Source organism: Sander vitreus, chromosome 24 (assembly GCF_031162955.1).
Source record: "Sander vitreus isolate 19-12246 chromosome 24, sanVit1, whole genome shotgun sequence".
In the NCBI taxonomy this organism is placed as follows: domain Eukaryota; kingdom Metazoa; phylum Chordata; class Actinopteri; order Perciformes; family Percidae; genus Sander; species Sander vitreus.
This window is the reverse complement of record NC_135878.1, coordinates 12,405,482-12,426,748: the sequence shown is the minus strand read 5'-3', so window position 1 is coordinate 12,426,748 and position 21,267 is coordinate 12,405,482. Positions and strand designations below refer to the sequence as shown.

At 41.2% G+C, this 21,267-nt stretch overlaps 1 protein-coding gene across 1 annotated transcript in view; it reads left to right on the top strand.

Moving 5' to 3' along the window:
- Positions 1-20,514, top strand: part of LOC144512896 (muscarinic acetylcholine receptor M4-like) — a 50,272-nt gene extending 29,758 nt beyond the window's left edge. The window contains exons 2-7 of the mRNA XM_078243865.1: positions 1,118-1,716; positions 3,579-3,733; positions 6,812-7,013; positions 7,301-7,387; positions 10,511-10,780; positions 13,712-20,514. Of these exons, the coding sequence (XP_078099991.1) occupies positions 1,118-1,716; positions 3,579-3,733; positions 6,812-7,013; positions 7,301-7,387; positions 10,511-10,780; positions 13,712-13,957 (1,559 nt within the window). The 3' untranslated portion in view covers positions 13,958-20,514. The remainder of the gene's footprint in view (positions 1-1,117; positions 1,717-3,578; positions 3,734-6,811; positions 7,014-7,300; positions 7,388-10,510; positions 10,781-13,711) is intronic.
- The last annotated feature ends 753 nt before the right edge of the window (positions 20,515-21,267 follow it).

The following is a 21,267-nucleotide window of genomic DNA, read 5'->3' as shown; positions in this document are numbered from 1 at the left end:
TACTCCGTCATCTAACAGATATAAGCATCGCTGATTACGGTGGTTACTGTTCTACGAACATATTGGAACTGTTAGGGAGTTGTTTTAATGTGACGGAGCAGCACCATTTCCTGTTGCTATTAGAAGTTGTGCATTGGAAGAAGACCGCGTGGCTTTTATTGTGAAGCAGTTAAGGGAAATGCAATCTATTTGTCAATGGCATTAGCACCTATTGTCTGGTGAAAAGTATATACTCCTACATAACAAGACCTGAATATGTTGGCCACCTTTCGTAGGCGTTTCAGTTTTAATGATAGGAGGGAATGTTAGAAGAAACAGACAGCTCATGAGGCTGCTAAAATGATGAAAACTAAAAATGATGCTGTGTGCAGCACAAGATCACATCTCAGTGCAGGTATACCAGCCACATGAAAAGTCAATAGTTTTTCTGTAGTTAGCATGCTGGCACCCATATTCTCTAAACTATATGCATTCATGACGGAATAGAAACCATTGTCAATGAAATGTCTCTCTAGTAATTATTCTGCCAGAAGTGACTATTTCACATCTGCAAAATTCAGCATTTTTCACCTCCCCTTACTTAGTGAGTTGAATGCAAAGTGGTTGGGGGAGGGCCAGTACAACCACATGAGTGTGCTGCTAGAAAGCATCCCCAGTTGAGCTGTGGCGGCAGTAGAGAAAGGGTTAAGCATAACTCATTTTCAAACTCCAGATGTTTGAGCTTCTTAGAAAAATACAATCTCTGATGAGCCAGCTTTAAACCATTTCTAAACATTGCTAATTAAGGTTAGCAAATATTCTAGTGCCAAGAAATTCTAGGTTTTTCACATTCCTGTTTTCCTGGAAATTTCAAAAAGCCTATCATTATCCCTATGGTTTTCAAAATGTAAAGCTAAGGGTTATTATCACTGCAACAGCTCACAAGGTTAGACACCTTCCTCCTATATGTTTATTTGGTACCAACCCGACTACTACATCAGCAGAAATGTTTCTTGGATAAAAAAGAAATCCTTTTTCAGTTATTTCAAATTTAGAGCTATTCTACAGGTCATCAGCCACTATGATGATAATGTACACCCCTTTGTGTGTCTTCTTATCTCTCCGTTTCTTCTTTCAGGGTCATCAATCATCCAATCAGCTGACCTGTTCTCCAACACCTCCTGCAATACGTCCTCCAATGATTCAACATTCTGTTCTCCTGTGGACGAAGGAGTTGGGGCAGGAAGTCCATATAAAGCTCTGGAGATGTTTTTTATTGCCTTGGTTACAGGATCTCTGAGTTTTGTGACTGTCACAGGAAATATTTTAGTCATGCTGTCCATCAAAGTAAACCGCCACCTACAAACTGTCAATAACTATTTCTTATTTTCATTAGCATGCGCCGACTTGATAATCGGTGCTTTCAGCATGAATTTGTACACAGTCTACATTATCGTTGGCTACTGGCCGCTTGGGCCGGTGGTATGTGACTTGTGGCTAGCTTTAGATTATGTTGTCTCAAACGCTTCAGTGATGAATTTATTGATCATCAGCTTTGATCGCTATTTCTGCGTGACAAAACCCCTCACATATCCGACAAGGAGGACAACGAAGATGGCAGGGTTAATGATCGCGGCAGCATGGATCCTGTCGTTCATCTTGTGGGCTCCCGCCATCTTGTTCTGGCAGTTCATCGTTGGACAGCGAACAGTGCCACCTGGAGAGTGCTATATTCAGGTACAGTAAATACAACTTAACTGATCCTGGACAGAGAGGGGTGGAGGGGTTAAGGTGTCCGGGGCCTTGTAAATGAGGCTGGCTGCAAAGGGGAAGAAACAAAGTTTTTGTGGCGTGAGGTTTTGGTCCTGATGGACAGCAACCTCCTGCCAGAGGGAAGGGGTTCAAACTGTTTGTGTCCGGGGTGAGAGGGATCGGCTAAAATCTTTCCTGCCCACCTCAGTGTCCTGGAGGCGTACAGGTCCTGGAGAGACGGCAGATTGCAGCCAATTACCTTTTTAGCAGAGCTGATGATACGCTGCAATTTGCCTTTGTCCTTGGCAGTGGCAGCGGCGTACCAGATGGTAATGGAACAGGTGAGGATGGACTCAATGATGGTGTTATAGAAGTGCACTGTCTTTGACAGGTTGCCACAGGAAGTACATACTCTGTTGGGCTTTTTTGATAAGGGACTTGAAGTCCTGGGAGATGATAGGAGTACAGGAAGCGGAAGGACTCACCCAGGGTGATGGGGGCTGTGTCCTTCCGGAAATCCACAACCATCTCCACTGTCTTCAGAGCGTTTAGCTCCAAGTTTTACTGACTGCACCAGGTCAACCGATGGTCAATCTTACACCTGTAGGCAGACTCATCCCTGCCAGAGATGAGTCCAATTAAGGGGGGGGGGGAGATGAGTCTGCCTACAGGTGGGAGATTGACCATCTGATATATTCAGGCGCCTTACTGCCCAAAACTGTTGATCGCTCTCGCTACACATCCGCCTCTTTGTCTCTACTCTCTGCCTCACTGTCTGACTGAGGTCAGTGTTCATTTGCAGTATAGCCTATTGTGCGGAGGTATGCACTTAACAGTTGTCCTCCTGTCTAATGTAATGTTGTAAGCTACTCAAATAGAAATGTATAGAAAATGAATAGGGACGTAATATGTGGCCCATTTGCAGAGCTACAACCGCTTCCACTATAATAAATGAGTGAGAGCAGTGCGATAGTGGTGCATATGCCCCAAAGAGATCAGCTCTACAAACAGTCTTCTATTTATATTTTTTTTACAGTGAAATATGAGAGCAGAGGATATTAATGAACGTGTGAATTGCGTTCATAGTTCTGCAGCGGTGGTGCGCCTCCATACCATTGTAAAATGTCACGGCAGCTGAGTGTCCGATTGTTTCTTTCAAAAGTCCAATAATTGTGATGACGTTCATAGACGAGGTGAAATAAGGAGGGATTGATGCTGTGGATAATGAAGGACAAGCAAGTATAGACAGCATACCTGCCTGTTTAGGCACAATGTTTTTAGTGGTCTCGGCTGTCACTGCAAAATGACCTGTAATAGTAGGCTAGATTATTATGGAAGTTTTATGACCCTATCTAATGCAACCACTGATCGGGGCATATTGAATATACAAAACCTTTGCCTAAATAGCGCCCTTTCCTAAGATACGGCTGATTCTGTGGTGTTGTCAAATATGATGCCTGCAATGCGCCATAGGAGGATCAATTGAGGCGCATTAATTGAGGAACGTCAATTGAAGCGCATCAAATGAGATGCGTCAGTTATCGCTTTCAGTGCATTTGAGCCTTAATACTCTAATACCTCTAATGTATATTTATGGATGTGCAAAATATTACATTTTTAATATACTGCAGCACAATACAAATTACTACATTACTACAAAACTACAACCTCAAAGATGAACAGTTTACGAAGACAGGATTGATTTCAGGTATGTTGTATTGGATTGCATTAGACTGTACAAGTGTGTCTACAAAACTGTTAACTCACTGTATATATCAAATGGACATGTGTAGAAATTCTATGTAGATCATGGAAGGGTTTCTTTCTTGCTTTCTTTCTTTCTACAGTTCCTTTCGAACCCTGCAGCAACGTTTGGGACGGCTATAGCAGCATTCTATCTTCCTGTCATTATTATGACAGTCCTGTACATCCACATTTCCCTTGCCTCCAGGAGCAGGGTGTCCAAACACAAACCAGAGAAGAAGGAGAAAAAGGGAGTTAAGTAAGAGCATCAAAGGAATCAAATGAATGGCATTATACAAGTTACAAATAACTTCATAAAAGAAAACAAAAACAAAGGACAAGTTAAAAAACAGAACCTTTTCTGAATTTGTAGTTAGAATTATAACCATAAATCTTCATGACCCTCACCACGGACTTCACCTTAAATTAATGCCATCCTTCTACCTACCCTCGGAACTTTATATCAACAAAGTCATGTGACTGACCTTAGAAGGCTTGGCTCTTTAAGAGCATCCAGCATGCTGTGAGTGACAAGAGATGGCAGTCGTTGTTTGACTTCAAAGATCCATAGTTCTAGTCATGACTTCTGATCTCTTTCAACCTCACTAAGACCATCATCAAGCTCTTCACCCATGGATGACTAGTCACAGTCGCAAGAGTCCCCTCTATCTCTTCTCTTCTCTATCTGTCAAGCAGCTGAGAGGACAGTAGAACCCAGTGGGGGAATAGTTTCGACCACCCAGAAAGGCTCTTTTTTCACTATAACATATAAACAGCTGTGACTGTGACCATCTCAAGTACTGAGTGTGTGTAAAGTAAGTCCTTAACAACCTTCGTGGACACAATATCTGTCAGTCTACTTCCCCTCTTAGAGTCCTGCATGTCCACAGTTGCTATACACCTTTAATGAACTGAGACACAAAGGGATGTCTCCCAACTGAAAGTCCTCTCAATACCTTATGAATGCAAGAAATGGCAACATACACAGAAGCAACTGAAGGAAGCAATAAACCATGGGGAGAGAGCATGTGTCTGGGTCTAACTGCTTACTTTGACACCATTTAGAGTATATCCATCATTTCCGGTTATAGTTAGCATGTGTGGAAGGAGCTCTAGCATTAACTGTGGTCTGCATGACAGCTTTGTCCAATTACAGAGGGAGTAGAGTTAATGGTTTGGGGTGCCAAATCGACCACCTGCCTGTAAAAGGAGATCTGCCCTGACCGGCAAGAACCACAGTTGACAACTGTAGGACAACTGGAGGAGTGGTAGAAACCAATAGAATAGATGGAGAATCAAAAGCAGTGGTAGAAAGATACAACTAATCTTTCGGCCACTGTTGAAACAGAGCATCTGTGGGAGCCCCCCTGAGCCCTCAGGGAAAACCAGCTCTCACAATAAGTTATTTCAAAAAATAGCAGTCCAAGCTCTGCCAAATCGGGACCACAGTAAAGCTACAACCTCCAGATGTAGCCTACATTTGCGTGGAAGGGGGCCCATCCTGGACAGGAGGTCTGTGGCCCGATTATTCACCCCTGGAACATACACTACTCTGATGGACACCAGATGGTAAAGGCCCACCACAAGAGCTTGCTGGCTACCTGGAGACAGCTAAAGGGATCTGGTTCCCCTCTGGTGATTGATGTGGTACACAGTGGAGTTGTCTGTTCTTACTAGGAAAATAAAGCGCGGAAACCATGTACAATGCTTAGGGACACAAGGCACCTGCAACAAATTGACAGCTTGGTTATTGTGGAGACCCGAACACAGTTATGGTACTCACAGTCTCGGATGAGGTGAGCCAAGCCTGAGGTCAGTCACATGACTTTGTTGCTATGGATATCGAGGATAGAAAGACGGCATCATTCAAGGTGAAGACCATGGTGACTGAGTGACATTGACATAGATCTGTTTTAGCTTGTTTCCATGTAATCTCTCTGTTAACAGTTTATCTTGGTTGACATTAAAATGAATGATGTCTTGAATGATGAAATCTTTATACTGAAGATGGTTGTAAAATGTTTTATTGTCTCCACTAACAGGGAACAACAACTGTGCTGAGCTTGAATTTGGTTCGTTACAAAGGATTCCAATAGGGCTGCAGCTATAAATTCTTTTAGTAGTCGAGTATTCTTAAAATTAACAACTAACCCAATCAGCTAACCAGCTCTGTGTCCCGGCAGTGTGTGAGCTCCCTCATCCGCCAAGTCCACGGGGTGATGCGAAACCAGGGGACCCCTGCCGGAATTGGCGGTTGAGCTCCCATCACAACTAGCAATCATATTAATTTTACGTTAAATGATAAAGTTACCATGTGTCCGGACCGCTCTGTCGACTAGGTGGTAACGTTAGATTAGGATGCTTTCTGCTTAGATGCTGATGCATTGACGCAGGGCTTTCGTGGTCAGCTGGTTTGGTTTTACACACCGGGCAGAGTTTTCATTTAGTTTCAGCTTGAAATGAACCCAAACTTTAGACACTTTCTGTCGTTTTCTCTGACCTGTGTCTTCCTCACCCCTGCCATGCATTCGCCATGTCACCTGTACACACAACACTGTAAGCACGGTTGTGGACCGTTAATACATAGTTAAATGGATTATATGAAGCTTCAATGCCAAGGAATTTACATCGGTAATTTTTAGTAATCAAATTACTCGAGGAATCGTTTCAGCCCTGGATTCCAATGGTGACCTACTTTCACTGCAGAAAAAAAGTTGAAAATGTACATATAAACTTTTTGAACCACTTTTTGATACCACACATATTATCCGTCTCTGCGGTCCATCTAAATGCCCTGTATATTCCAAAAAACACAGTTTACCAAAAAAAAAAAAATGTCTAAATGTGTGTATACTGTGTGTTTCTAGGTCTATAGTATGTTGAGCACTATATTTGGCGATGTGTCGAGCTGTTTGGATTCAGATTCAATCATCACCCTCCTTGTAAATGGTTTTAATGTATAGGTGACATGAAATTGTTTCTACATTTTGTAAATCTCTTGCAGTTTGCATCTATTATTATCCAAATAATTATATCTGCTTTTACTGTAGCTAAAACTTTACAACTTCCAGAAAAGGAGATTTCTGTGTTCAACCGAAATAGTTAACAAGTCGGTCAATAAATCACAAATTGGCACCAGATGCATGTCAACCAGGCTATTAACATTGATTAATCATGTACCCAATTTGCTGAAGAATGAATTACCATAATATCTTCACAATTAATGATTCATGTCCATTTGTGGATTTTTAAAATGTGCACATTTGATTATGCAGAGATGTTCTAATGATGTATACTTTCTCGAGAACAAAAAAATGCAATTCTAACTCTTTTCCAGAACTCCCAGCTTGATGAAGAGTCACCTGTTAAAGCAGAACAATAACAATGAGACCAGTCCTCAGGCCAGTCCCCGCTCTACGCCCAAAGTCAGTCTAGACTCAGCTACCACTGCGCTGGAGGCTGTGAAAAATGGCAGAGTGGAGGAACCAAAACCTGTTCAGCCACAGCCTCTAGCACAGCCCAGTCCAGGACTCACACAGGTACTGACTCATACACAATTAACATCTCGGCTTTTGTACGCCTCCCAGACGTTAAGAAGTGTGACAGATTCATAGCTTCAATGTCCATGGGCAATTTACTGTGTGGTTGCTGTATCTAATCTGAAGCTTCATAGTTAGCATATTGTTCTATCTATCTATCTATCTATCTATCTATCTATCTATCTATCTATCTATCTATCTATCTATCTATCTATCTATCTATCTATCTATCTATCTATCTATCTATCTATCTATCTATCTATCTATCTATCTATCTATCTATCTAGGAAAAAGAGAGCTCCAACGATTCGTCCACAGCTTTTATTCCCCACACAGAACCAAAGGACAACACCAACAACAAGGTGATATCTGAGGTTGGTGTTCAAAAGTTGGACAACTTTCTTTTTTCCATTTCAGGCATTATTTCCAACACATAACTTAAAAGTATATTGTCTTTGGGATTTAAACAATTTATGATATCATCAAATCATATCTCAAACAGGTCTAAACCACAGAGGCTAAAACTAAGTTTTACATAAGTAAACCTCTCATAACAGATGGAAGACGTTAGAGTAGACTGCATGTGTTAGTTTGGAGGGGAGGTGGACATTAAAGGATGGATACCCGAACCGAGCCCGTTGGGACCCGTTGGGACACGTCAGGACAGATATTTAGAAATGATGTTACAGAAAAGAGACAGAAGGACAGAAACAATATGGTGCTTTGACAACATCACATTAGAGACATATGTGGGAGGGTCGTACCATTCCAAAATGTTTCGTGCATTTAAAGGCCAATTATCTGATGAGGGACATTCTGATAGAAAAAAAGATGTTGGAGGGCATTTACATTTAATTTTTAGATATGTCCTTGTGTACGTGAATGTGTTGTTCGAGCAGTGCTGTAGTACCTGAGTCCGGTCTCAGACTCAAACGGTTTTCTATTGTCTCGGAATTGTCTTGGACACGTTGGTATTTGCACTCGGACTTGGCCATTGGTCAGTTAGTCTCGACTGAGTCCAGCAATATGGTTTTTTTTCTATAGTAACTTCCACCTTCAAAATAAAACCATGATGAAGCGCACTTGTTCAGAATATGGGGCTTGACATTGAGCGCCTGTTATGTGCCTGGCTGGGTCATATGCCTCTGCCCATCACACACACACACACACACACACACACACACACACACACACAGAGGCATTAATCATTTTAATTTTAGCCACAGGGACAATGTTGGTGAGCACTTATTACTATGGATTCTTCAGGACAAGTAATAAGTTCAAGAATGGGAACATGCCAACATTTCTTTTAGTGACATGTGTTGCTTGTTACAGTATTTGTTACATTCTGCACCATTGGCAGCCCAGAATGAATAATACATTTGTTGTTGTTTTAAATTACTGTAACACAAGGTTCTAAATATTATTAGGGAACATATAATATACGACTCCACTGGTTGCAAATAAAAGTCGGCGTATAGAAGGCTATTACCCTACTTCTCACTTAATTTATTACCTTAGTAAAAAATGTTGTAATGAGTATATGGTCTCAATTGCAAGATAAATCAGGAGATGCTTTAGGGCGTGGCTACATGCTCACCTGTCAATCATGGTAGAGGGTTATCAATGCGTATCCATGGCGCTGTGTACATTAAAATAAATGCTGTCCATGTTTTCATCTTAAAACTTTGACCCTCTCACTGTGTATTTTCACTTTATCAAAGTTGATTGGAACACTTTTGTCTTGTTCAGTGTGTGGTAGCACCTTGCCAACCAAGCTAGCTAGCTAGTATTAGCGTTAGCTAGTAGCCTACCTTAAGGAAAAGTTTGCTGATTTTCTGTGTAGTGCGGTACATGCAGATAAATGGTGCCAGTACCTGAGTCCTTGTTACCCACTGGTAAAACACTGCCATAAATCTCAATGACAAATCACATAAAGAAATATTTGACTGCTATAGTCTTGACTTCTGCAATGCGTCAGTGATGAAGTTATTGATAAAGTTATTTACTTTTAACGGACAGGTGGTGTTTTGATTGATGGCCTTTTTTAGAATAAATCAAGCGTTGTGCTGCTCAGGAGGCAATGATGATTGCTCTTAGGACGTTTTCACACCTATAGTTTGTTTGCTTTGGTCCGAATCAGTTGATGAGTTTGTAAACTTGGAGCGATTTCCCCTTGATTCGATTTCGTTTCACACCTGGAAAAATCCAAGCGTACCAAATTGCATCATGACAAACCATGCAAGAACCATGCAAAGTCCCACTTATTGGTCAGATCTGCGGGTGGGAGGATGGTAGCAAGAAAGTAAATAAAGGAATAACGTCCTGTGTTCTAGACTAGTGCATGTTTCTTGCATCTTCATGGTCGAGACATCGCTCTGCTGTGCTGGTGTCTGTTCCAACTTTAGCGGTGGCTGGTTTGACCACAGAGATGCAGTGAGTGAGAAACAAGCTGCTACAGTTTGCATGTTCTGCCGCATCGCAGATTGCAAAGCAGATTTGACTACAGGAGCCATTGAGCTCACACTTGTAAAGTACACATACAGTAGTTGGTGTGGTTCAAGGTCGGATCACGTTCTCACCCGAAACGAGTGGCAAAGCAGGACGTAGCAGGGCATAGCAGGACGTAGCAGGGCATAGCAGGACGTAGCAGGGTGTAGCAGGGCATAGGGCGCGGAGCAGGACCACGGTGACCGCTGCAACCATGATTTAGGTGCCACCCTAATCCAAGGAAAACTGCTGGGCGAAAAAACAAGGACTCCGGGGAATGAGCTCCCCAGAGCTAAGTTAGAAACAAGGGACATGGATGCACACAGATGCAAAGAGAGTGGAGAGAGGAGCTCAGTGTGTCAAAGGAAGTCCCCCAGCAGTCTAAAACAGCATAATTAAGAGCTGGTGCTAGGCAAACCTGAGCCAGTTCTATAAGGGTTGGTAGATGAATCTGACGACTATGAAGAGAAGCAGAGTAGAGAAGGGGTGCCTTGTCTGAAGCTATACACCCTCCCCCGCCGGTCTAGGCGAACGCTGCAACTCCTCACTCCCTAACTATAAGCTTAATCAAAGAGGAGAGTTTAAGTTTACTCTTAAATGTGGTGACAGTGTCTGCCTCCCGAACCCAGACTGGGAGCTGGTTCCACAGGAGAGAAGCCTGATAGCTGAAGGCTCTGGCTCCCATTCTACTTTTAGAGACTCTAGGAACCACAAGTAAATCTGCATTCTGGGAGCGCAGTGCTCTAGTGGGACAATAAACTCTAGTGCGACTCAACCGAACTAAATAAGGCAGGTGTGAAAGCCCCCTTAGTATATTGAAAACTGCAACACTATTTCAGAAAATGTAATTAAGCAACTGATAAAAATACAGATGTTTTACTACTCTTTTTGGATTAGCATTCTTGCACTTTTGTTGTGGTACATAATGACTTCAAACACCATCCATCCTTTAACAGGTCATACTGGACATAAACGTTTCTAACAAAACTGTCTTGGTTTTGTTACAGGCTGCAACAAATCCCAACCCAGAGGCCACATCAACAGCCAATCCTGCAGTATCCAAGATCAGCTCCAACTCGAGGTGGTCCAAGATAAAGATTGTAACGAAGCAGGCCGGGGATGAATGCATCACCGCTTTAGAGATTGTCCCCCCTGTAGAGGGAGCCGAGAGGCATTCAATCCCAATCAGCCGTCCTAGGACTGTGGCAAGAAAGTTTGCAAGCATTGCTAGAAGCCAAGTGAAAAGGAAAAGACAGATGGCTGCCAGAGAAAAGAAAGTAGGTTCATTTAAAACTGCATTAATATAATCTATAACAGGCTTGGGACATAAATGAGTAAACAATACACGTTGTGCTGACATACAGGTGTACATTACATCAACGGCTCTTTGTTCGATTGGTAGTGGGAGAACAAAAAAGGCATATTATGAGTAGAATTAAGTTGTTTACCCTTAGATTATTGTAATGATGAAATATATATTGTTTGCTTTGCAATGGGTTTAATTATTGGTTTGCCCGATTGAACATCATAATTACAAGTTATTCAGCTTTATTCCTTTTCAGTGTCCCTAAATGTGTGAAAAAGCACAGTCTGAAGAGTAGGTGATACAAGCAAACTGTATCATGATGCAGGTTACATCTTCACTGATCATCCAGACACAGAAAAGAGCAGTATAATTTATCATAACAACAAGCAAAGCTAAAACTATTGGTTTTGCATGGCAACATACAGTATGCTGCTGGTTTACAGGTGGGACTACCCAGTTTACCTGCGTGTCAATGAGGTACGGAGCAGCTGTTGATGAGTTGCTGTTGAGATGCAGTCACTTCACTTCATTAGTGTTCAAAATGACAGATGGCATTTGGAAATGTTCCTCTGAGCTTTTGAAATGACAAAGCGTGCATCTTAAACAACTTTTTTTCCTGATTTTGGTCCAGCAGTCTTCAAAATCACCACAGAACATACTTGAATTTCAAAATATCAGGGGGTTCACTGAGCAAAACTCAGAGGAGTGGCTCTTATCTAGGTAGAAAATTCAGCACTTTTGGAAGAGAACATTGTGGTCCCACAAGGGGAATAAACACACTGGATCACTGCTAAACACATTTCAAAAACGGTTATAGAACGGAATCACTACTCGCGTTTGGGAAAAGCAACCATGCGGCCCTCTTGCTGAGGTCAAAGTATGTAAACTAACCACAGCACATGCCCCCAGTGACCTGTGAGGTTATGAAATTGTCAAGCCAATCACAGGCCACCCTACAGTCTGCACTGCACGACCACGACAGTAAAAGAAATGAACCCCGTGACGCCATATACTTCGACGGAGACCAATAAATTCACTTTTCCGGTGATGGTTGAGCGCACTGCGCAGCCTCAAGCTGAGCTTGACGACGTAGATGTGACGTGAGCAACCTGTCTAAAAGTTGGAAGTCTTCTGGTAGCTGTGTCAAGAGAAATCTCAATCATTCCGAATCTTGCAGAGACGGAGAGCGTAGGTATATGTAAGGCGATAACATAGGCACAGGCTAATTATTGCTAACTAAAATGCTAGTTAACATTAGTAATTAAACTTAAACAGCTAATGTAAGTCGAAACATTCTCCTGACTATACGGTAATTTCTCTACTGTGCGACAGAAAGTTGCGTGGTTATGACACAATCGTGAGCCTATTTTAAAAAAAACTTCTGCTACGGACCATAACATGAGATACAAGGTAATGGAGCCTTTTATACATTGTTGTGTCTCTTTAGAAATAAACATTGGACAAATAGAGTCTTTAAACACTTCAGATGTAAAGTTATTCGCTGTCAAAGTGACGCCAAAATGAATGGGAGTCAGTGGAATGCTAACGGAAGGTGATGGCTTGTTAGCCTAGAAAAAGAGGGAAAATACAAGTAGAATACCACACTGTGGCAGCCATGTTGTGAAGGTCTTTAACTAATGAGCTTAATAGCAGCTAATTATGTTTCTAAAGGACCTTTAATTCTTTACAACTTGACTTGGAACTACAATACCAGGAGGGCAACTCCAAAAGCATGTGACAAGGTATAATAAATATGACATATTAGAAGACCATCCCCTTCGCCTTGACAAGTGCTGATGTGTCTATAGCAAGTGAACTAAACACATCTTATGCACGTTATGAGGCCATAGGCAAGCAAAAACAGCTAAAGCAGATTAGGGCTGCTGTCTCCAGGTTGGTTAGTTGATTGGTTGGTCAATATGCTCTTCTACAGCCAACTTCCCATTGGTCAGATAATCACTGGTGTTACTTCCATAAGGTCGCCTGTCCATGAAAGCATTTTTTCCCAGCTAAAAATGCCAGGCAGGCGCTCTTCTGAAATCATCCAGACTAGAGCGCTTTGGAGCATTAGCATTTTTTTCAGCTGAGACTCCTTTGTTGAGTCTGGTTGCTATGATACGGAATATCCACGTAAATAAAAATGTCGGTGGCTATACATCCACGGTCGGCACCATATGGGTTGGCACAAGGTACTTGCTCTGGATGAAGGGAAAGCTGAAACACGTAGGTAGAGAGGACAGATATACTGTGTATGGTCCAGCAGTAATAATTTCTCCTCCGTTGTTGTTGTTCACCACTTGAACATGTAGGATGTGACAGGCAATGTGACAAGCTCAGCTTTTTACCCAAAGTTGAACATTCATCACACTGCTGGTGTTTTTAGCATCCTGTAATTAAATGGCGCTCCTTGACGTATAGTGGCCTCAGTAAAAAAAAAACGTTATGATGGACACACAACGCTACCAAGTAGAGTGCACTCTGGACGATTTAGTTGATATATATAGCAATTTCTACTCATGCATCATTGAGAGCGTCCTGACAGGGAACATCACTGTCTGATACGGAAACCACCAACACCAACAGGACCGCAAGGCTCTGCAAAGAGTGGTTTGTTCAACTAAACACACAACAGGCGATGCCCTAAAAGGCATGGCAAGAAAAAGACTAGGATTATCATTAAAGATCAAAACTACCTGTTGAGGATGGAAAGAAGGTACCAGATACACCATGCTACAAAACAACAGAAACAATGTTATGTCTCAAACTTTCACAGCAAATTGATTTTCATACCACAGAGAAATTAAAAAAAAAGAACAAATTGCTGTATTAGTAGAGAAGATCATCAGTGTTCTTATTCTTTTGCTCAGTTAACTCTTCCTCTCTCTCTTCCCATTCTCTATAGGTGACCAAGACTATTTTTGCCATCCTGCTGGCTTTCATCATCACATGGACACCATATAACGTCATGGTGTTGATCTCAACCTTCTGCCAGTCTTGTGTCCCTGACACTGTGTGGGCTATTGGCTACTGGCTGTGTTATGTCAACTCTACTATCAACCCAGCTTGTTACGCACTGTGCAACGCCACATTCAAAAAGACGTTCAAGAACCTGCTGCTGTGCCAGTACAAAAATATAGGTACAAGATGAGATGGAAGGAGAAGACTTAGGGTGGGATGGATGGGGAAGGGGTAAACAAAACAAGAACGAGGGACAGAAGAAAGGAGAAAGGAAGTATTGTTTAAAAGGTGAGTAGAAGAGTGCTAAAGGGAGAGAGGAAATATTGTTGAAAGGTGAGTGGAAGAAGGCTGAAGGGAAATGGATGACATAACTTAGTTGAAGGGTTCTTTCTAAAGAGTAGATACATATATAGGGGATGAGCAACTGTGGCTTATTCTGCAAATGAATGCCAGTCATCCCTATTGGTACATATAGATTCAGATCGAAATGCCAGTGTAAACCAGTGATTCTTTAACCTGCCCAGTTTAATGATATGACAGTTGTGTTTCCGATATACACTACAGGAGTTCAGGAATAGTTTCACCACCCATTAAAAATTATGTGTCACTGCCTCGTTAATTATAGCAGCAACTCAAGCCATGGCTACAGTCATTATCACAGCTACATTCTGTCACAATCACAGCAAAGGCAGCAGCCAGTCAAAATGCAATATAGCTATGTTAACAAAAATAGTAACTAGTGAAGACTAGTTATCTTAAAATTAGCTGTAATGATATAGACTTGCAGCTGAGCCACAGCTGAAAGTGTGCATACTCGCACATAATAGTATGCCATATGATAATGTATCCATGATGTATGCACGTTAGAACTCAGCCTTCCTCTATGGATCAGAGGGAATGCATAAGGTATTGCAAGGTACAGTAGCTCAAAACCTATTGCAAAGGAACGCAAAAGTAGGTCAGAAAAAGCAGCTTCTTGCAAAGAAATCTTATCGTGGTGATCTTTAATCAATTTTTATCTGATTTCATTATTGTTTATACATGTTTAAAACTCTGATTCTGATTGACAGCCCAAATTATGCAATTGCTTGTGATACCATAGATCATAGATGCCATAAAACTGAAAAAAAATGAAATTAAAATATGAATAAATAAGATCTACATATAGAGGAGAGGAGGGATGACTGGGAGACTTTGACTGTGACTGAGGACAAAGCAAAAGTGGGGGAGGAGGAGGATAGAGGAGCAGTATGAGGGAAAATACAAGTAGAATACCACACTGTGGCAGCCATGTTGTGAAGGTCTTTAACTTATGAGCTTAATAGCAGCTAATTATGTTTCTAAAGGACCTTTAATTCTTTACAACTTGATCACCTCATTAACTGTAGTGCTTCTCCCTATTTGAGACGTAGTAGTGATTTTCTCCTATTACCCTTGTGATTAGTTTGTGTTTTGGTCATTCCAGTTCATACGCCATCAAATAACAATCTGGTTTGACAAACATCAAGATCTTGCTCTCAATAAATTTGATTTGCATACTGCTTGCATGTCATAGAACCATAGAAGTTACAAATAGTAGAAGAGCTTACTCTGTGTCTCCAAATAGGCTACTTTACATTAGTCACCTGCAGTTTGTTAGCCAGTAGTTGTCTGCTAACGTGTTAATTAGCATACTCAAACATGATTAAAGGTATAGCCCCATTAGCAGTCCTTAGAAGTTGCAACGTTCAACCCCCAATCTGAAAGTTTTGAACTGCTGAGACTAAAATTGTCCTACAGAAAGTCTGTTCTGTGGTACCCACCTTCATAAAGATTATCATCTTCTGATATATGTACTTCGAGATGTTTAATGAACTTTACAAATGCACTGTAATGCTTAAATCCAATATCAATTCACCACACTGTTGCAGGAGTCCATAGTGGCCAGGTGGGGTGAGGTAGGGGTTGAATGCTTGGAGTTGGCTTAAATATAATATATGGTTTATCTAATTGTAATAATATAAGGGACTGTTCGTTATTTATTTCAAGGGCCACCGGAGGAGTTTTGGGACTTTTAGTCAAAATAGACGTGACCCTCCCTTCGCCAGCAATACATTTTGGATGACCCTCCAAAATGATATGGAAAAAAGGGATGACCCTCCCCAACAATTTATTGATGCCTTCTGTACTGTCTTGTGCTTGGCAAAGACATTGTTGTGGAAACACAACAGCAGCATGGAAACTAAATGCACACTTCCTGCATTACTGCATTACTTCAAATACTAAGTTGCTCATCTAGTAAACTAGTATTCACATGAAATAAAACAATAAAACATTGAGACCGTTCAGCAACGCACACTGGGTAATTCAACACTGGTTGCTATGGACTCGGCACTAGGCTTCCTCAGTCATTGTATATTTTAGCATATAGGTAAAGCTGCCAAAGCTGAACATTATCCAAAACTCAGTTTTCTCAGACAAGCGTCAATTTGGGAGCTTGCATGCTACCACTCCTTCCTTCTCAAATGCCTTGAAAAGGATGTCGTTTATATATATGCTTGGTGCAGTCCGCAAGCTTTGACTTTTCAAAATAAAAGCTTGCGTCTGGCCCGGATGTTTTTGAACTAAACAGTACGGCAATCATGCTAATGAATACAATTATTTTTTCATCAGATGTCTTAGTTACAACACGATGGCGCTAGCAAAGCAGTTTTGTGTTTATATGTGCGAGCGGGATTTATTCAGTTTGGGAAATCCCACGGTCTCTAAAGCTACAGTTCAAATTGTCTGGCTGACTAAATAGGGAGGGACCAATCTGCTAGCGATAGGGGCCGAGTTTGAGAGAGCTACATGGAGCTACATGGATAAATATGCACCAAACAAGCCACTTTGAAATGTTGCCGTTCTCACGAATACAAAAGTTGGGTGACCCTCCCCCCTAGACTAAAAAAATTGGATGACCCTCCCCTCAACAAAGAATAAAAAGACATGACCCTCCCCTATTTTCCTCCCGTGGTCCATTCCATAAATATCGAATGGTCCCTAAAGAGTCATTTTTAAATGTGTGATGATCAGGATATGTTCTTCTTAGTTCTACTATTTCTTTGTATTGAGTCATGAGACCTACATTTCACACTGTTGCCCTTAGGCCTCAAACACTGTTCCTTGAGGCTTCAGCCCATTAGAGAGGAGCTGCATACATTTTTATATATTTCTTTTGTCCAAATGAAATGTTTGCCTACATGGTAGCATTAAATGAAAGTGCAAGCGTTCTACATAAGTAGGGCTTTTCCTCTGATGGCTATGTCTTTATATGTCAAAATTCATGGAGAGAAATTTGTTTCTAATATTATAGTAGTAGTATGTACAAATGTGGCAGTATGGCCAGAGGAATTAGTCACCATGAAGCATCTAAAACACAGAGCTGAGGACTATGGACGTCACTTAATTTTGTGGCAATCTGTCAGTTAGACTTTGAAATTTGATTTACCAAGTTTCATGATAATCTGGCCAGTAGTTAGTCTACAAACTAACTGCACAATAAAGATAAAAACAAAAGCACACCAATAACTAAGCGACCCTGTGATTTCGACCTGAAAATTGGACCAGTAGTTTTTCCGTAATTTTGCTGACAGACAAACAAACAAACAGACGAACTGTGTAACATAACCTCCTTGGCGAAAGTAATAATGTTACCGCAGTTACCTCAACTAATTAATGCTTTAACATTACTTTATAGCAGCGGTGTTTGTCAAGTGACTAATACGCCTGTTTGGAAATGAATATCTCTGCTGCAGTGTTAATTTCGTTAATAATAATAATGAAATATGTTCACCAATTACCCTTTTTCCCATGACGAGAAAAGATACCAATGCTGTGACATAGTAATATTAGTGATGTCCAAATAAAGCTTCATGAAGTTTTGTGAACAGCTTTCTTTATTTTTTCTGAGGCCACTCTTGGGTTAAAGAAAAAGGCTCGAGGAATGGCATTTCAGTGTGCTTTCAACCCTTTGTTGAACAGAGAGCGCCATCTAATGGGCTCAGAATATAAAGAAAATGGTTCATTAAGCTTCATTTGGCGATCACTAATTAATATGGTTTGATATTAATCCAAACATCGGACCAGACCGGAATACCGAATTTTACGTCTAGGTGTTGCACTTGACTCAGAGATCCCATAATGAGAGCGTAGATACTCCAGTCCACCTGGTGGAGGGGAATGCATCTTATAGCCATGATTTGTTTTCCCTGTAGTGTTAAAACTTTACCTCGTTTTAGTCACCCCAAAAAACACAAGTACCTTCTAGTGAACAAACATAACGTTTGCCGTTCCCCAATCCCACTGCTAGTTGAATGTGATCTCCTTTATGACACCGCTCGGCAGTAAATTGTGTTTAGCTGAAGATAGTCTTGCATTGCCAGACCTTCCTCCGCAGCGCTGCAGAGGAGGGTCAGGCTAGCCCACACAGCATTCCGGGATGAAAGAAAAACGTAAACAGGATTTCCGGCGGCACCTGAACAATGAAACGTTGTTGATATAGACTAAGCTGAAGATAACGTTGTCAGTTGTCAGTAGGCACTAGGTCTGTCCCCGACTAAGAATTTACATAGTCAAATTAGAATCGGCAAGTCTTGCCTATCGTCGACTGATTGTCAAATCGTGTGCCAACTAATCTAAATTAGGTAATGTTCGAATGTTGGGGTACAATGAGTTAAAATAGTAACATATTCAATATTTTTTTAAATATAAATATAAAAAATATTTAGCTGCTAGCTGCTAGCAGTTGCCTACCCTGTAAAGTCTGCTCTTGGTGTTTTTTTCTTCTTCCTGTGAACCAGAGTGTATTTTACCGGTGTTTCTGACCGTTAGTAGCCGCAACTTGGGTGTGTGACCTAACTATGTCATAGGAGGTGTATTGCTAAGAACCCAAGGAAGCGCATGGTAGAGTGTAAAGCTGATTGGATGACCCTTTGATTAGCCCGCGAATGCTGCAAGCAGCAATACCAGAGGCGAAGCAGTCGGCCCGTTACGGACAGGTACGCTTTGAATGGGCACTGCACTAGTGCCAGGTTACAGGAAATGCAGAAGATAAAAGGGGACAGAGCTGCAGCTTGATTGTCGATAAGTCATACTCTAGTACCCATCATTGTTTGTTTGGAAGTTAAAGCTAAAGTGCGTAGTTTCTGCCACCCCCATGAGGAATTCTAAGTAATGACAACAAAACTTTCAGCGCGTCCACATGATACAAGCCTTCCGTGACCGCGCACCGCATCATGTTGCCAGTGTTTGGGTCTGTTAAGGTCCTTGGATTGGGTTTGTTTATCTCTGGTCATGTTTATTTTTTTACATCAGATTCGGTTTGCCTAAACAGATCCCGATTGGGTCCAACTGTTTTTTAATGTTACAGTGTTACATGGTACAGTATTAAATGTTATCAGAGACTGCAAGCTAATATTGTACAGTAACCGAGTTGGTTTGTTACGATTGTAGCTGAAGCAATCATTTTCTCTAATAATTAATTCCTGGCCCACTGGACAATTTTGTGAATACAAGATTTCTCTTTTGAAAATGTACTTGCTGTCACCAAATCCATCTGAACAGATGTTTTAGGATTACTTAACAAGGATAAACTTTACTGAACTGTTTATCTTTCTTTCCTCACACCACGCCTATTTACAGTGTTATGTTATGAAGGACAGAGACAGAACAGCATGCATGTTTAGAGTGCAGTAGTGTGTAGAGGGAGGGAATGAAACAAAGAAAAGAGGTAAGATGATGGGAGAGAGAAAATGGAGTACAGGTAGAGGGAGTGAGATGCTAATAAGAAAACATTTGGATGGGAGGAAATTACAGAGGGAGAGGGTAGAAAGAATGTGGAAGAGGGAATTAGGGAAAAGGAATGATGAGCCTGCTGAAGAAAATTAGGGCACAATGGGAGGAGAATAGAGGAAGTACAGGAATTCTTCATTAAGGGCTCCCATCCCTAATGTTAATGCTGGAGATATAGTCAGAGAGACAATTAGACAGACATGCTAAAAACACATAAATGCATCTAAAATCAGGATATGAGGATGTAAATCCTGTAACATCTCATTATTATAAAGAAGTCTGCTGGTTTGGGCCGTTCTGTGTGGAGTTTGCATGTTCTCACCATGTTAGCAGGGTTTTTTTCTGGGTTCTCCGGCTTCTACCCAAAGTCCAAAGCAGGTTAGGTTAATTGTTGACTCTAAATTGCCTGTAGGTATGAATGGGTATGGTTGTCTGTCTCTATGTGTCAGCCCTGTGATGAACTGGCGACTTGTCCAAGGTGTACCCCGCATCTCGCCCAATGTCAGCATAGCATGGCTCAGGAGCCTGTCAAGACCTATTCAAGCACCTATTTCCCACATTGAAGAGAAAAAAGGATACTAAGGGACTGTTTGTTATTTATTTCAGGGGCCACCGGAGGAGTTTTGGGACCTTTAGTCAAAATAGACTTGACCCTCCCTTCACCAGCAATAGATTTTGGATGACCCTCCAAAATGATATGGAAAAAAGGGATGACCCTCCCCAACAATTTATTGATGCCTTCTGTACTGTTTTGGGCTTGGCAAAGGCATACAGATAGCTATTGTTTTTTTTTACAGCCATGACATGCGTGACTAAACCTCTGCATTCTCATCTTACGCATCACACTACATTATGGTGTGGTAGCCATTTCAGTAGATTTACTCTACTACTACTAGTAAACTAGTATTCACATGAAATAAAACAATAAAATATTGAGACTATTGTAGCAAAGTGTAATTTCTTCAGTGTTGTCCCATTAAAAGATATAAGGAAATATTTACTAAAATGTGAGGGGTGTACTCACTTTTGTGAGATACTGTAGGTAAAGCTGAACATTATCCAAAACTCCATTTCTCAGACGAGCGTCAATTTGGGAGCTTGCATGCTACCACTCCTTCCTTCTCAAATGCCTTGAAAAGACTGTCGTATATTATAATATATATATATAAGGGCTGTCAATCGATTAAAAAATGTATCAACAAATGATTTAATAATAATAATGTATAACAATAATAACTTATTGCACTAGTAAATTGCTGTTGAACGACAAAAACAACAACCAGATAGGAAAAGGACATTTACAATAACTTCAAATGCACCACGAGGCTGTAGTTTACCAGTTTCATTGAACACACCGGCTGTGTTGTTTTTTTGTTTTTTTTTCACCGTCTGTGTTGTTTCTCCGACTGCAGATTGTTACAGACCGGTGTTGAATCCTCTACAGTAAAACACAGTCAAACTTTACACCGTTTAGCGTTAGCTGTCAGCATTTTAACCGTGTTTATCCAGCTACTAGCTAACGGTAGGCTAACGTTAGCTGCTGTTGAGTATAGTCAAAGCCTGTCTACGGAAAGCCGTTCCACTCCCTATTCAGCCCCATTGTACCGAATTTGGTTGCAGTTCCACCAGAGTTCCACTGGGAGTGATCGCGGTCCAGTGATAAATGAATGGGACTCTATGGAGCTAGAC